At 40.3% G+C, this 16,008-nt stretch overlaps 2 protein-coding genes across 2 annotated transcripts in view; one reads left to right on the forward strand and one right to left on the reverse strand. All coding sequences in view use genetic code 11, as the record gives it.

Annotated features, from left to right (window-relative positions):
- Window positions 1-108, reverse strand: part of EGR_04433 (hypothetical protein) — a gene marked incomplete at both ends in the record, with an annotated part of 5,629 nt that extends 5,521 nt beyond the window's left edge. Inside the window, one exon of the mRNA XM_024493682.1 lies at window positions 44-108. Coding sequence (XP_024352003.1) covers window positions 44-108 — 65 coding nt within the window. The remainder of the gene's footprint in view (window positions 1-43) is intronic.
- Window positions 109-243: 135 nt separating this feature from the next.
- EGR_04434 (Serine/threonine-protein kinase haspin) lies at window positions 244-13,871 on the forward strand (the record flags this gene model as incomplete). The annotated part of the gene is given in 19 exon segments (XM_024493683.1): window positions 244-678; window positions 787-878; window positions 917-1,081; window positions 1,162-1,227; window positions 1,311-1,476; window positions 2,954-3,185; window positions 3,849-3,951; window positions 5,419-5,599; window positions 7,049-7,186; window positions 8,507-8,908; window positions 9,017-9,108; window positions 9,147-9,311; window positions 9,392-9,457; window positions 9,541-9,706; window positions 9,723-9,808; window positions 9,920-9,989; window positions 11,184-11,415; window positions 12,079-12,181; window positions 13,649-13,871. The coding sequence occupies 19 exon segments, from the start codon at window positions 244-246 to the stop codon at window positions 13,869-13,871; spliced, it is 3,183 nt and encodes a 1,060-aa protein (XP_024352004.1).
- Between the last annotated feature and the right edge of the window lie 2,137 nt (window positions 13,872-16,008).

Raw genomic sequence — 16,008 nt, forward strand, 5'->3', positions numbered from 1 at the left:
CTCTTTTAAACCTGCCAATAGAAATGGAAATGCTGGAATCCACTTTTTACTGGTTTTTATACTGGCTTTAGTGTTCGTTGTGCTTTCGCAGCCGCTATCGTCTATCATTTGTTCACGAAGTAAATCTGGTAGTTTTTTTTCTGGAAAGTTCCACATTTTGGTTTGAAATTCATATTTTAGCACGCTTTAGGATAGGCATTTTTGTTAAATTGTTTAGGCGTCGTATTGTCACTTGTCGGTACTATGCGACTGCGGTCGCGTTCTTACGTAAATCAGATCTGTGATGATGTACACAAGACTAGGAAACCGACGCGTCATTCTTTACGAGTATCGAAAACTCCTGATATAAGGAGCAGACTTCGGAACTTTAACGGTAACCGAACTCCCAACCGTTCTACTCCTCCGAAAAAGAATATCGAAATTGATGCTTGGAGCGTATCATCGAATGGGACATCTGATTTAGAGAATCGCGAAAATTTCGGTGGACGTCTTTTTCATTTCCGGCATAGCGAACCTGTGCTGTCACCACTTTTCTCACCGCGTCGTTTCCGATCTTTGAGTAAAGACCAAGCAGCGAAAATCAAACGATTGAATGCTCGAAAAATTGAGTTTGATGCAGAAGGAGCGCTGGAAATATCTGAATTTAGCTCTTCTGGGAATACTGATGAGTCGTTTTTCGTACGTTCCGCCTCTTTTTATGTTGCTTATTACGCTTGGTTGGTTATCATTATGAATTCCTTTTAATATACTGATTTAGCCGTATTCAGCTCCCGTTTTTTGTTTTAGACTCAATCTATAGTTGGTGATCCCCGGACAAAATTACTAGAACTTTGTGGTCAAACGGAAGTTCGATCGTTTTCATCTTTCTTCGATGCAGAGTAAGTTCCATTATCATTTGCTATAACATTTTCGCTAGAAGCTTGGAAAATATTTCCAAGATTGGTGAGGGGGTCTACGGTGAAGTCTTTCAAGCTAACAAAACCTGTGTTATTAAAGTATTTCCCATCGATGGTAATATTCCTGTTAATGGGGAAAAGCAAATGGAATCACGTCGTGTATATCCAGAAGTTTTCATTTCAAAGTATGTTATCTTTTGTACCGGCTATTAATGTCGCCTTACATCGGATACTGTCGGCTTTGACATTGTTTTGCTGTTTCCAGACAACTCACAGAACTTGGCTTCAGGTACCGCCAAAATAGAACGGTCAATTTCATTCAACTGCGGAGGTATGCAGCTTTCGTCTGTCCCGCTCTACAGATTTTACCAAGGACGTAGTTTCACTAACACCTAACCATATGCTGCTTTTTAGAGCCGCTATTGTTTGTGGCAAGTGGCCAGCAGAATTGACTGCCGCTTGGAAAAAGTACGAAGCAGAGCACGGCTCTGACAACGAATGTCTCGATTTCCTCCCAAGATCTCAGGAATGGATGATACTCGAATTTGACTATGCTGGCAAGCCCCTGGGCACTATCAAAGTAAGTTGTTTCTCAGTTGGATAGTGTCATTCTCATGTATTTACTTATTTCTGATTTCTTAATAATCTATTTGTTCTCCAGAGGGAAACTTCTCAATGACAGGTCCCATTCATCCTGAGCTACTTTTGTTTCCAGAGTATTTTTTTTTTTTTTGGCTTGATTCTATTTCGATTCTATGCAGGATGTGCTTGTTACTATGACTGTTACTGCAAGCATCTTTGTGTGCGTGCTCATGCACCTAAATAGCGTTCGTGCGTACGTCTCCATGCTTACGCGTATTTCAGTGAGGCTGGCTTCACTGATTCGCCGTGACCTAGTTAACCCGAAAAGCCAGTGTGAGCAACCTAGTCGCTGCTGTTGTATCTTAAGGGCATGCTACACTAGGGGTGCAGTTTTGTTGCTACCGTTACGCTCACTCGATCTGGATTTGTGGATCTGACTTTAAAATTCTGCCTAAAGAAGGTCTTGTTTGAGAACTGTATAAAAGCTTGAATATTTGCAACTTAACCCCCTCCATTGAGCTCTGTAGCTTAACTGGTGTCCAACATGTGAAACGACTTCACTTTCAAGTGGTACATACCATTGGTTTTTCTATGCCCATTAGAATATCTCTGTGTGGTTACAGTAACTAATTTGGACTTGTGGAATTAAGGGGATATGTCTATTAATCAAGAAATTCCATGTAGTGCCCACCAATCATGGTCTAAAAGAATTTGATTTGAAGCCGAGTGAATTTGCTACCCGTACCTTTGATCAACTTGGATAATATTCAACACGGCGCCATGATCTTTTTTTTCGCTACCTAAAATGCTGAAATTCATTTGCTCATGATCATTATTTTTCGTGCATTTGATAACTATATCTGTCACTCATACTACTGGACTATCAGTGATCCCTACATTAATTTTGACGCATTGGTTAGTTCGGAACACGGATTCGTAGAATTTCCTGAATTTGCTCGACTATGCTCATTGTTTTTGATGGCGTGGGACCTTATTTACGTCCAGAGCTATTCGTATCCACTAAACCCATTTGGAATTACCTTGATTCCTATTCAGTAACGCGGTCGAATAAGGATTCTTTGGTCAAGTCGACTACTAGTAACACTGATCTGATAACCATGGATCGGAACTACTGAGTCCGAGTATGTTCAGCTGCGATCATAAAAGTTTGCCAACAAATAAGTAGTTTTTTTCGGCAGTTTCTCGGGTGTGGAGTCTTTCACTTATAAGTTGCTCCTGATCATTTGATGGGGTATTTTGACCGCTGCATAAAAGGTTTCACGCTTTATCTCCTCCCAAAATGTCTCGTATCACGAGGACACTTTCTATCGATGGAAAGACATGTATTCCTGTCTTAATGTAGTGGCGTGAATTATAGGTTCGGACATCATACTTGGCTCGATCTGTACACAGTCTGATACCCACAAAGTTTTTCTTTCCTATGAATCCCACTTAGAGCTTTGGCCCTCTTCTAGTTTTCTTCTTACCGCGAGGCGCGTTCGGTGATTGAGCAGATAACTCTGTCCCTAGCGGCGGCGGAGTCGGCGCTGCAGTTCGAGCATCGTGATCTCCATTGGCTTAACGTCCTCGTGAAGCCTACAAAACAGACAAAACTGCGCTACCGCGTCAACGGAGTCAGCTACTCTGTGCAGACGGAGGGTGTGCGTGTCTGCATAATCGATTTCACGGTCTCTCGTCTCTGCCATGGTATGCGCTTCATTTATCCTACTGGATGTCTCTATTAACTTAAAGAATTAAGGGTTATTCGATTCATCAGTGCTTGGTGAAATCGGTTTAGTCATTTTGCATTTTATGCTATAACACCCGCTATGAAGCCAAGCCTTTCCATTTCAATCAGTTTCCTTCCATATGAGGAATTTGGAACTTTGTGCAATAACTTGCAAATGACTATCTATTATTGAACTCTCTACGGATATCGAATCCGCTTTCTGACTATATGCGCCCCTTATTGAGGTGCATTTATGAAATTTGTGAACACAAACTGAAATCGATTTTAGGAGCGTGTGACGTGATAGGAAAATTGACCCCTCCAACTGATTTTGTCTGCTCTTGAATCGTTTGTTTTTGAGGCTGTACCTTGCGTATTGCCGCTACTCTTTTAGGTGCTTAGCATTTCGTAATTACCCATAATATGTCTTGTATGCCCTTGTTTTAAAATTTGACATGGAAGCCCATTAAGAGATCGTTTAATTTGTATATATGTTATCTTTCTAGCCGATGGTGCTAAACGTTTTGTTATACAACACAGTCTAATGAAATAAAATTAGTAAATATATTTAAACGGATGTTAATGAATTTTTCGTAGAAATTCGTTATAAATTTCTCTAGTTAATTTGTTTCTTTTTGTAGAAGGCAACATCGTGTATGTGGACATGTCAGATTCTCCCGAAATTTTCGAATGTGAAGGTGACTATCAGTTTGAAATTTACCGAATGATGCGCAATATGAACGGGTATGCCCAATCAACATCTCTGATTTTGTGCTCCATTCGACGCGCTAAAATCTGTGACCGATATCATTACACTAGGCCATTCAGTATCAAATGTGCTTTTTCGGCTAGGATCAGAGGTCATAGATAAAATATATTAATTTTCAGGTATACGATTTCATAGTATTCCCATAATTTCCTGTTGATTGATCTAGTGCACTCCTATTCTAAACTTTTCTCAAAGATCCTCTACTAGGCTTTCTAGTCTTATCAAGATAATGTTTGATTCTCATGTCAACAAATCAACTTAGCCCTTTTACTTAATTTCGGAATATCTGATTGAAACGAAATGGCTATAAATCAAGATAGTGCGGTTGATTTGAACCAAAAACTAACGTCATAGCAGAGAACGTAAAAGTTGTGCACTATTTGTTTATGCTAAAGTGTGGAGGCTTGTTTCTTCTCTAGTCGTTAAAATACATCGAAGAAAGCTGGTGGATGTAAATTTTTTTACAATTCTACTTGAAATAAAAGTCATCTCAATAGAGCCAGTCTTTCACTGTTAGGGGCTCGGATAAATCAAATCTTCGATATTAAGTCGGAATAGTTTATCGAAGTATCGTTATAACACCGTTTTTTTCCACTGTGTTCCGCCGTTATGTTTGGGGCTCGAAGTCTTGTATGACCCCTCGGCCAGGACTTAATTATTATTTATAATAAGATCTCAAATGAAAAAATGTGTTCTGAAGATGAAAAGTTTATTTGTCTGTGAATGAAATAGCATTTACAAGTGTGATTAAATTAGTAGATTAGTGAGAATTAGTTAAAACTGCGTCCATTTACTGATGAAACTTAGCATCAAACCGAAATTTATCCTTATTTCTTATTTCGAATGAACCATTGTCTTGCGAGTCTTCGGTTGCATTATCGGCTATCTCCTGTGGTATTCGACCATTTCGTTTCTTAGAAGAATGCTAGTAAAGACATGATTTTAGTTTCATTGTTCCTGTATGAAAACAGTAACGGTATCTGAATAAGCAGTTAAATATAATAGAGTAATTCATGTAATATGGTGATGAACTAAGAGATTGCCTTGTGGAATGGTTTCACGATATTTCCTTTATTTGAACTCAATTGTTTTATTTTCCTCGCGGCAATAACTATAGATAGCTATGATTAATCACGAGACTTCCGCTTACGGATAAATGTAAGGAAATTTCAGTGATATTAAGACATTTCAGGGACATGATTTTGCCAAGCATGCTATTAAGTTAGCTTATTCGTTATCACCAAAATAACGCGTGAATTCAGGGATTTTAGTGATTAGGAGGTCCCAGTTCATAACCCTTTAGGATTTTATTTGTAGAGTTCTGTACTTGAATTGGCCCGGTCACTAAGACAAGTCAGTGATGTAGTCATATATTCAAAATAGCGTATCTTGGCTAAAAGACGGGGTGGCTTCGCACTGAATGGAGTGCTTTTTTCCCATAGGAACAACTGGCGACCATTTCGTCCCATCACGAATCTCTACTGGTTGCACTACTTAATGGAGAAACTGTTGACTGAGACATCCTACCCACGACGTGACCCCGACAGCCAAGCGGTACAGTCGGAGCTGGCGGCGCTGCATGACAGCGTCCTCTCAGGCTCCTACGACTCCGCTATGCGTCTCGTGCGCTCTTCCTTCTATTTCGACACCTGTCGAATCGAATAAAATCATCGTCTCTCCCAACTCATCGCCGTTGCTATCCCTCTCCCCGCTCAGCGTTGCATTTAGCTACCCCTCCCCGCCCTCGTTCCAGTCTCTCACGATGCCGTGTCAAATTACTGTGTACATAGCTGTGACGCTGAACCTTTTCAGATATAATGGAACTGTATAAATACCAATAGCAATGTACGCTTTTTTCGCTTGTTGTCTTGTTATGTTATTTCTGGGACTTGTTTACGCCGCTATAATCAACTCCAGGTCAAATAAATTTTGACTGGTATTTCTTTTCAGTACTTACAACCACAGTTTGTGTAAATAGGTTTTCTGGTAAAGATATGCTGTTTCGGGAACTGTCGCGCACTGCTTCATAGTTCATTGGTTTGATGTTAATTGTAGGGTTTAGCTATTGTTGCTGACTTGGCCAGGCTCCGCACGCCATTGGTTCACAATGGGGGAGGGGGTTGTAAGTGACCGGTTGCCTTACTTAGGCGGCATGTTATCCATTCCCTCTCTTATTCCTACAGCCGTCTATTACTCATCACAGAGTGTCACTGCCTTTGCCTGTCAAATGCACCTGCGGATAGCTCTCATCATTAGACGCGATTTGCTTCCCAGTTCCGAATTTATACTTCTAAGTATTTCAAAAAAACCCCCATATGGCGTTTTGTAGCATCTGTAGGATTTTAAAGGTGCTTCTCTGTTCCAAATGGCAAATTTTGCAGATGATTTTGGTCACGAAAGGGGGTATGAAATAGTTTGAACTTTAACAACCTTGCACACTAGACCGATATCCCTCGACATCCTACCACTATATGGAGTTAAGTGGGGTTTCGAAACATTGCTAGTCGAAATGAATGAAAACAGCTTCATTACTCCTAATACTATGTAACGTAATCTAATATAACGTGAAATTCAATAAATAACATTTCTGACCTCTATACTGAAAGAGTAAAACAAAGTGATAGCCCCACCACCTGTATTTTTATTCTTTTACTTTCACATCATTTTAATAGCTCTGATTCGATAAAATGGTTAATTGGTGATTTTATGTAAAAACGAGTTCAGATCATTAAATGGAAATAATCCATTTAGTCCCTTCTCTAACCGCTCTGCCAACTCACTGGTAAAGAACCATTTCATGAACTAAAAGGCATGAAATCCCTGATATTTCGATTTATTTAGACCATCTGTAGCAAAATAAATGTTTTGTGAATGTCGCATAAAATCCTAGGGTTATAATCTGTTCGAATAGAGGTCCAGATTACATGACATGCGCATGCTTGTGTGTACGTGAGAATGTGCATTCGCGCATGCATGCATACATGCAAACATTCACCTTCCTACCAGGTCTTAGTCATTGCCTTATGAAAAAGATTATCTTACATCAGTAGTCTGATGCTGCATCGGCATTAGACCCGCCTGCATCCAGTCAATTCAGAAATACAGAGTCCCGTGGAAGAAGGAGTTCTGGCCATTACCTGCTTCCTTGCCCCGGTGGACTTTTCCGCCATCCTAAATGGTGGAACATTTTGCACCAAGTTGGACCTAGATGTTACCTGTTTGATGTATTGGTTATTTCAATACAACTGACTAGCTGTCCATCTGAAGACTCGGCTACTTTCCAGCATGTAATGGACACTATTCTGTCCGCTATCCATTATGTTGTTATATTCTTGCATGCTATTTTGAGTTTAAGCATTGCATAGGGTGAATTTTTGGATCACACCGTGTCTAAACTTAAGCACATCCAATGGAGCGGGCTCCATTTGCACCCTGATAAACGCAAACTCTTTTGGAAATCAGATAAAAACCTGGACTTCATTTCCACTGCTACTACTCGTCATTCTGATCTAAGAGACATCAGAGAAATCCAGCAAATGTTAACTCTGAAGAATGTTTCAACAATTCTTTTGTTTTGGGAACTCGTAGGTTGCCATTCGAAACTTTTTCATCGTTTTGCACTACTCAGACCTCACTGAACGTCATACTTGGAAAGTCCTCCCATGAAGCCGGTCGGATGAATGCGAATCCAGAGTTTTCGGGCTAAAGACCATGTTGAGGTCAGGCCTCTCAATTCTTCATTATGCGCCAGAGCTACCGATCGCCGTAGTTGCAGACGCTTCCGCTTACGGCGTCAAAGCTGATTGGCCATACACGTTTCCTGATGGAACTGGAAAGACAGTCTTAAGGCATCTTAGACAGTAACTTCAACGAAAAGACGTCACAAAACCAAAAACAAAGCTCTATCATTGCTGCCTACTATTCATTGAGTTCACAAGCTACCGTTTAGCTGATATCTCACAATTCTTACTGACCACACATCCGTCTTTGCAGTACACTTAGTAAATAGTCTCCAACACTGGAGACTCGTCTTGCCAAGTTACTATTTTAGCAACTAATACCGTCGTGCAGACAACTTTTTCCGGTCTGAAGCCCTGTCGTGACTCAAATTTAAAAAAACCGGGAACTAAAAATGGCGGAAAGTCGCAATGAGGACGTCACTACTTACCAACTCATCGATGCTATTCAGACTGCCATAGAATGAGACGAGAAAGACGGTAAACGCGTTGATGAGGGCAGTAGGCTTCCTCAGGAGTAAGCGACAGCTTCGCATAGGCAGTGAAGGTGAAAAAATCCTATTTTACTGCCATACTTTATAGAGCATCGCCATTTTTGACTAAGTCCCTATTTCTGAGAGAACGCGTATGATTTATGAAGTCCAACTAGTTTTTTTTCTGGAAAGTTCCACATTTTGGTTTGAAATTCATATTTTAGCACGCTTTAGGATAGGCATTTTTGTTAAATTGTTTAGGCGTCGTATTGTCACTTGTCGGTACTATGCGACTGCGGTCGCGTTCTTACGTAAATCAGATCTGTGATGATGTACACAAGACTAGGAAACCGACGCGTCATTCTTTACGAGTATCGAAAACTCCTGATATAAGGAGCAGACTTCGGAACTTTAACGGTAACCGAACTCCCAACCGTTCTACTCCTCCGAAAAAGAATATCGAAATTGATGCTTGGAGCGTATCATCGAATGGGACATCTGATTTAGAGAATCGCGAAAATTTCGGTGGACGTCTTTTTCATTTCCGGCATAGCGAACCTGTGCTGTCACCACTTTTCTCACCGCGTCGTTTCCGATCTTTGAGTAAAGACCAAGCAGCGAAAATCAAACGATTGAATGCTCGAAAAATTGAGTTTGATGCAGAAGGAGCGCTGGAAATATCTGAATTTAGCTCTTCTGGGAATACTGATGAGTCGTTTTTCGTACGTTCCGCCTCTTTTTATGTTGCTTATTACGCTTGGTTGGTTATCATTATGAATTCCTTTTAATATACTGATTTAGCCGTATTCAGCTCCCGTTTTTTGTTTTAGACTCAATCTATAGTTGGTGATCCCCGGACAAAATTACTAGAACTTTGTGGTCAAACGGAAGTTCGATCGTTTTCATCTTTCTTCGATGCAGAGTAAGTTCCATTATCATTTGCTATAACATTTTCGCTAGAAGCTTGGAAAATATTTCCAAGATTGGTGAGGGGGTCTACGGTGAAGTCTTTCAAGCTAACAAAACCTGTGTTATTAAAGTATTTCCCATCGATGGTAATATTCCTGTTAATGGGGAAAAGCAAATGGAATCACGTCGTGTATATCCAGAAGTTTTCATTTCAAAGTATGTTATCTTTTGTACCGGCTATTAATGTCGCCTTACATCGGATACTGTCGGCTTTGACATTGTTTTGCTGTTTCCAGACAACTCACAGAACTTGGCTTCAGGTACCGCCAAAATAGAACGGTCAATTTCATTCAACTGCGGAGGTATGCAGCTTTCGTCTGTCCCGCTCTACAGATTTTACCAAGGACGTAGTTTCACTAACACCTAACCATATGCTGCTTTTTAGAGCCGCTATTGTTTGTGGCAAGTGGCCAGCAGAATTGACTGCCGCTTGGAAAAAGTACGAAGCAGAGCACGGCTCTGACAACGAATGTCTCGATTTCCTCCCAAGATCTCAGGAATGGATGATACTCGAATTTGACTATGCTGGCAAGCCCCTGGGCACTATCAAAGTAAGTTGTTTCTCAGTTGGATAGTGTCATTCTCATGTATTTACTTATTTCTGATTTCTTAATAATCTATTTGTTCTCCAGAGGGAAACTTCTCAATGACAGGTCCCATTCATCCTGAGCTACTTTTGTTTCCAGAGTATTTTTTTTTTTTTTGGCTTGATTCTATTTCGATTCTATGCAGGATGTGCTTGTTACTATGACTGTTACTGCAAGCATCTTTGTGTGCGTGCTCATGCACCTAAATAGCGTTCGTGCGTACGTCTCCATGCTTACGCGTATTTCAGTGAGGCTGGCTTCACTGATTCGCCGTGACCTAGTTAACCCGAAAAGCCAGTGTGAGCAACCTAGTCGCTGCTGTTGTATCTTAAGGGCATGCTACACTAGGGGTGCAGTTTTGTTGCTACCGTTACGCTCACTCGATCTGGATTTGTGGATCTGACTTTAAAATTCTGCCTAAAGAAGGTCTTGTTTGAGAACTGTATAAAAGCTTGAATATTTGCAACTTAACCCCCTCCATTGAGCTCTGTAGCTTAACTGGTGTCCAACATGTGAAACGACTTCACTTTCAAGTGGTACATACCATTGGTTTTTCTATGCCCATTAGAATATCTCTGTGTGGTTACAGTAACTAATTTGGACTTGTGGAATTAAGGGGATATGTCTATTAATCAAGAAATTCCATGTAGTGCCCACCAATCATGGTCTAAAAGAATTTGATTTGAAGCCGAGTGAATTTGCTACCCGTACCTTTGATCAACTTGGATAATATTCAACACGGCGCCATGATCTTTTTTTTCGCTACCTAAAATGCTGAAATTCATTTGCTCATGATCATTATTTTTCGTGCATTTGATAACTATATCTGTCACTCATACTACTGGACTATCAGTGATCCCTACATTAATTTTGACGCATTGGTTAGTTCGGAACACGGATTCGTAGAATTTCCTGAATTTGCTCGACTATGCTCATTGTTTTTGATGGCGTGGGACCTTATTTACGTCCAGAGCTATTCGTATCCACTAAACCCATTTGGAATTACCTTGATTCCTATTCAGTAACGCGGTCGAATAAGGATTCTTTGGTCAAGTCGACTACTAGTAACACTGATCTGATAACCATGGATCGGAACTACTGAGTCCGAGTATGTTCAGCTGCGATCATAAAAGTTTGCCAACAAATAAGTAGTTTTTTTCGGCAGTTTCTCGGGTGTGGAGTCTTTCACTTATAAGTTGCTCCTGATCATTTGATGGGGTATTTTGACCGCTGCATAAAAGGTTTCACGCTTTATCTCCTCCCAAAATGTCTCGTATCACGAGGACACTTTCTATCGATGGAAAGACATGTATTCCTGTCTTAATGTAGTGGCGTGAATTATAGGTTCGGACATCATACTTGGCTCGATCTGTACACAGTCTGATACCCACAAAGTTTTTCTTTCCTATGAATCCCACTTAGAGCTTTGGCCCTCTTCTAGTTTTCTTCTTACCGCGAGGCGCGTTCGGTGATTGAGCAGATAACTCTGTCCCTAGCGGCGGCGGAGTCGGCGCTGCAGTTCGAGCATCGTGATCTCCATTGGCTTAACGTCCTCGTGAAGCCTACAAAACAGACAAAACTGCGCTACCGCGTCAACGGAGTCAGCTACTCTGTGCAGACGGAGGGTGTGCGTGTCTGCATAATCGATTTCACGGTCTCTCGTCTCTGCCATGGTATGCGCTTCATTTATCCTACTGGATGTCTCTATTAACTTAAAGAATTAAGGGTTATTCGATTCATCAGTGCTTGGTGAAATCGGTTTAGTCATTTTGCATTTTATGCTATAACACCCGCTATGAAGCCAAGCCTTTCCATTTCAATCAGTTTCCTTCCATATGAGGAATTTGGAACTTTGTGCAATAACTTGCAAATGACTATCTATTATTGAACTCTCTACGGATATCGAATCCGCTTTCTGACTATATGCGCCCCTTATTGAGGTGCATTTATGAAATTTGTGAACACAAACTGAAATCGATTTTAGGAGCGTGTGACGTGATAGGAAAATTGACCCCTCCAACTGATTTTGTCTGCTCTTGAATCGTTTGTTTTTGAGGCTGTACCTTGCGTATTGCCGCTACTCTTTTAGGTGCTTAGCATTTCGTAATTACCCATAATATGTCTTGTATGCCCTTGTTTTAAAATTTGACATGGAAGCCCATTAAGAGATCGTTTAATTTGTATATATGTTATCTTTCTAGCCGATGGTGCTAAACGTTTTGTTATACAACACAGTCTAATGAAATAAAATTAGTAAATATATTTAAACGGATGTTAATGAATTTTTCGTAGAAATTCGTTATAAATTTCTCTAGTTAATTTGTTTCTTTTTGTAGAAGGCAACATCGTGTATGTGGACATGTCAGATTCTCCCGAAATTTTCGAATGTGAAGGTGACTATCAGTTTGAAATTTACCGAATGATGCGCAATATGAACGGGTATGCCCAATCAACATCTCTGATTTTGTGCTCCATTCGACGCGCTAAAATCTGTGACCGATATCATTACACTAGGCCATTCAGTATCAAATGTGCTTTTTCGGCTAGGATCAGAGGTCATAGATAAAATATATTAATTTTCAGGTATACGATTTCATAGTATTCCCATAATTTCCTGTTGATTGATCTAGTGCACTCCTATTCTAAACTTTTCTCAAAGATCCTCTACTAGGCTTTCTAGTCTTATCAAGATAATGTTTGATTCTCATGTCAACAAATCAACTTAGCCCTTTTACTTAATTTCGGAATATCTGATTGAAACGAAATGGCTATAAATCAAGATAGTGCGGTTGATTTGAACCAAAAACTAACGTCATAGCAGAGAACGTAAAAGTTGTGCACTATTTGTTTATGCTAAAGTGTGGAGGCTTGTTTCTTCTCTAGTCGTTAAAATACATCGAAGAAAGCTGGTGGATGTAAATTTTTTTACAATTCTACTTGAAATAAAAGTCATCTCAATAGAGCCAGTCTTTCACTGTTAGGGGCTCGGATAAATCAAATCTTCGATATTAAGTCGGAATAGTTTATCGAAGTATCGTTATAACACCGTTTTTTTCCACTGTGTTCCGCCGTTATGTTTGGGGCTCGAAGTCTTGTATGACCCCTCGGCCAGGACTTAATTATTATTTATAATAAGATCTCAAATGAAAAAATGTGTTCTGAAGATGAAAAGTTTATTTGTCTGTGAATGAAATAGCATTTACAAGTGTGATTAAATTAGTAGATTAGTGAGAATTAGTTAAAACTGCGTCCATTTACTGATGAAACTTAGCATCAAACCGAAATTTATCCTTATTTCTTATTTCGAATGAACCATTGTCTTGCGAGTCTTCGGTTGCATTATCGGCTATCTCCTGTGGTATTCGACCATTTCGTTTCTTAGAAGAATGCTAGTAAAGACATGATTTTAGTTTCATTGTTCCTGTATGAAAACAGTAACGGTATCTGAATAAGCAGTTAAATATAATAGAGTAATTCATGTAATATGGTGATGAACTAAGAGATTGCCTTGTGGAATGGTTTCACGATATTTCCTTTATTTGAACTCAATTGTTTTATTTTCCTCGCGGCAATAACTATAGATAGCTATGATTAATCACGAGACTTCCGCTTACGGATAAATGTAAGGAAATTTCAGTGATATTAAGACATTTCAGGGACATGATTTTGCCAAGCATGCTATTAAGTTAGCTTATTCGTTATCACCAAAATAACGCGTGAATTCAGGGATTTTAGTGATTAGGAGGTCCCAGTTCATAACCCTTTAGGATTTTATTTGTAGAGTTCTGTACTTGAATTGGCCCGGTCACTAAGACAAGTCAGTGATGTAGTCATATATTCAAAATAGCGTATCTTGGCTAAAAGACGGGGTGGCTTCGCACTGAATGGAGTGCTTTTTTCCCATAGGAACAACTGGCGACCATTTCGTCCCATCACGAATCTCTACTGGTTGCACTACTTAATGGAGAAACTGTTGACTGAGACATCCTACCCACGACGTGACCCCGACAGCCAAGCGGTACAGTCGGAGCTGGCGGCGCTGCATGACAGCGTCCTCTCAGGCTCCTACGACTCCGCTATGCGTCTCGTGCGCTCTTCCTTCTATTTCGACACCTGTCGAATCGAATAAAATCATCGTCTCTCCCAACTCATCGCCGTTGCTATCCCTCTCCCCGCTCAGCGTTGCATTTAGCTACCCCTCCCCGCCCTCGTTCCAGTCTCTCACGATGCCGTGTCAAATTACTGTGTACATAGCTGTGACGCTGAACCTTTTCAGATATAATGGAACTGTATAAATACCAATAGCAATGTACGCTTTTTTCGCTTGTTGTCTTGTTATGTTATTTCTGGGACTTGTTTACGCCGCTATAATCAACTCCAGGTCAAATAAATTTTGACTGGTATTTCTTTTCAGTACTTACAACCACAGTTTGTGTAAATAGGTTTTCTGGTAAAGATATGCTGTTTCGGGAACTGTCGCGCACTGCTTCATAGTTCATTGGTTTGATGTTAATTGTAGGGTTTAGCTATTGTTGCTGACTTGGCCAGGCTCCGCACGCCATTGGTTCACAATGGGGGAGGGGGTTGTAAGTGACCGGTTGCCTTACTTAGGCGGCATGTTATCCATTCCCTCTCTTATTCCTACAGCCGTCTATTACTCATCACAGAGTGTCACTGCCTTTGCCTGTCAAATGCACCTGCGGATAGCTCTCATCATTAGACGCGATTTGCTTCCCAGTTCCGAATTTATACTTCTAAGTATTTCAAAAAAACCCCCATATGGCGTTTTGTAGCATCTGTAGGATTTTAAAGGTGCTTCTCTGTTCCAAATGGCAAATTTTGCAGATGATTTTGGTCACGAAAGGGGGTATGAAATAGTTTGAACTTTAACAACCTTGCACACTAGACCGATATCCCTCGACATCCTACCACTATATGGAGTTAAGTGGGGTTTCGAAACATTGCTAGTCGAAATGAATGAAAACAGCTTCATTACTCCTAATACTATGTAACGTAATCTAATATAACGTGAAATTCAATAAATAACATTTCTGACCTCTATACTGAAAGAGTAAAACAAAGTGATAGCCCCACCACCTGTATTTTTATTCTTTTACTTTCACATCATTTTAATAGCTCTGATTCGATAAAATGGTTAATTGGTGATTTTATGTAAAAACGAGTTCAGATCATTAAATGGAAATAATCCATTTAGTCCCTTCTCTAACCGCTCTGCCAACTCACTGGTAAAGAACCATTTCATGAACTAAAAGGCATGAAATCCCTGATATTTCGATTTATTTAGACCATCTGTAGCAAAATAAATGTTTTGTGAATGTCGCATAAAATCCTAGGGTTATAATCTGTTCGAATAGAGGTCCAGATTACATGACATGCGCATGCTTGTGTGTACGTGAGAATGTGCATTCGCGCATGCATGCATACATGCAAACATTCACCTTCCTACCAGGTCTTAGTCATTGCCTTATGAAAAAGATTATCTTACATCAGTAGTCTGATGCTGCATCGGCATTAGACCCGCCTGCATCCAGTCAATTCAGAAATACAGAGTCCCGTGGAAGAAGGAGTTCTGGCCATTACCTGCTTCCTTGCCCCGGTGGACTTTTCCGCCATCCTAAATGGTGGAACATTTTGCACCAAGTTGGACCTAGATGTTACCTGTTTGATGTATTGGTTATTTCAATACAACTGACTAGCTGTCCATCTGAAGACTCGGCTACTTTCCAGCATGTAATGGACACTATTCTGTCCGCTATCCATTATGTTGTTATATTCTTGCATGCTATTTTGAGTTTAAGCATTGCATAGGGTGAATTTTTGGATCACACCGTGTCTAAACTTAAGCACATCCAATGGAGCGGGCTCCATTTGCACCCTGATAAACGCAAACTCTTTTGGAAATCAGATAAAAACCTGGACTTCATTTCCACTGCTACTACTCGTCATTCTGATCTAAGAGACATCAGAGAAATCCAGCAAATGTTAACTCTGAAGAATGTTTCAACAATTCTTTTGTTTTGGGAACTCGTAGGTTGCCATTCGAAACTTTTTCATCGTTTTGCACTACTCAGACCTCACTGAACGTCATACTTGGAAAGTCCTCCCATGAAGCCGGTCGGATGAATGCGAATCCAGAGTTTTCGGGCTAAAGACCATGTTGAGGTCAGGCCTCTCAATTCTTCATTATGCGCCAGAGCTACCGATCGCCGTAGTTGCAGACGCTTCCGCTTACGGCGTCAAAGCTG

The sequence above is a fragment of the Echinococcus granulosus genome (genome assembly GCF_000524195.1).
Source record: "Echinococcus granulosus chromosome Unknown EG_S00027, whole genome shotgun sequence".
NCBI classification, from domain to species: Eukaryota; Metazoa; Platyhelminthes; class Cestoda; order Cyclophyllidea; family Taeniidae; genus Echinococcus; species Echinococcus granulosus.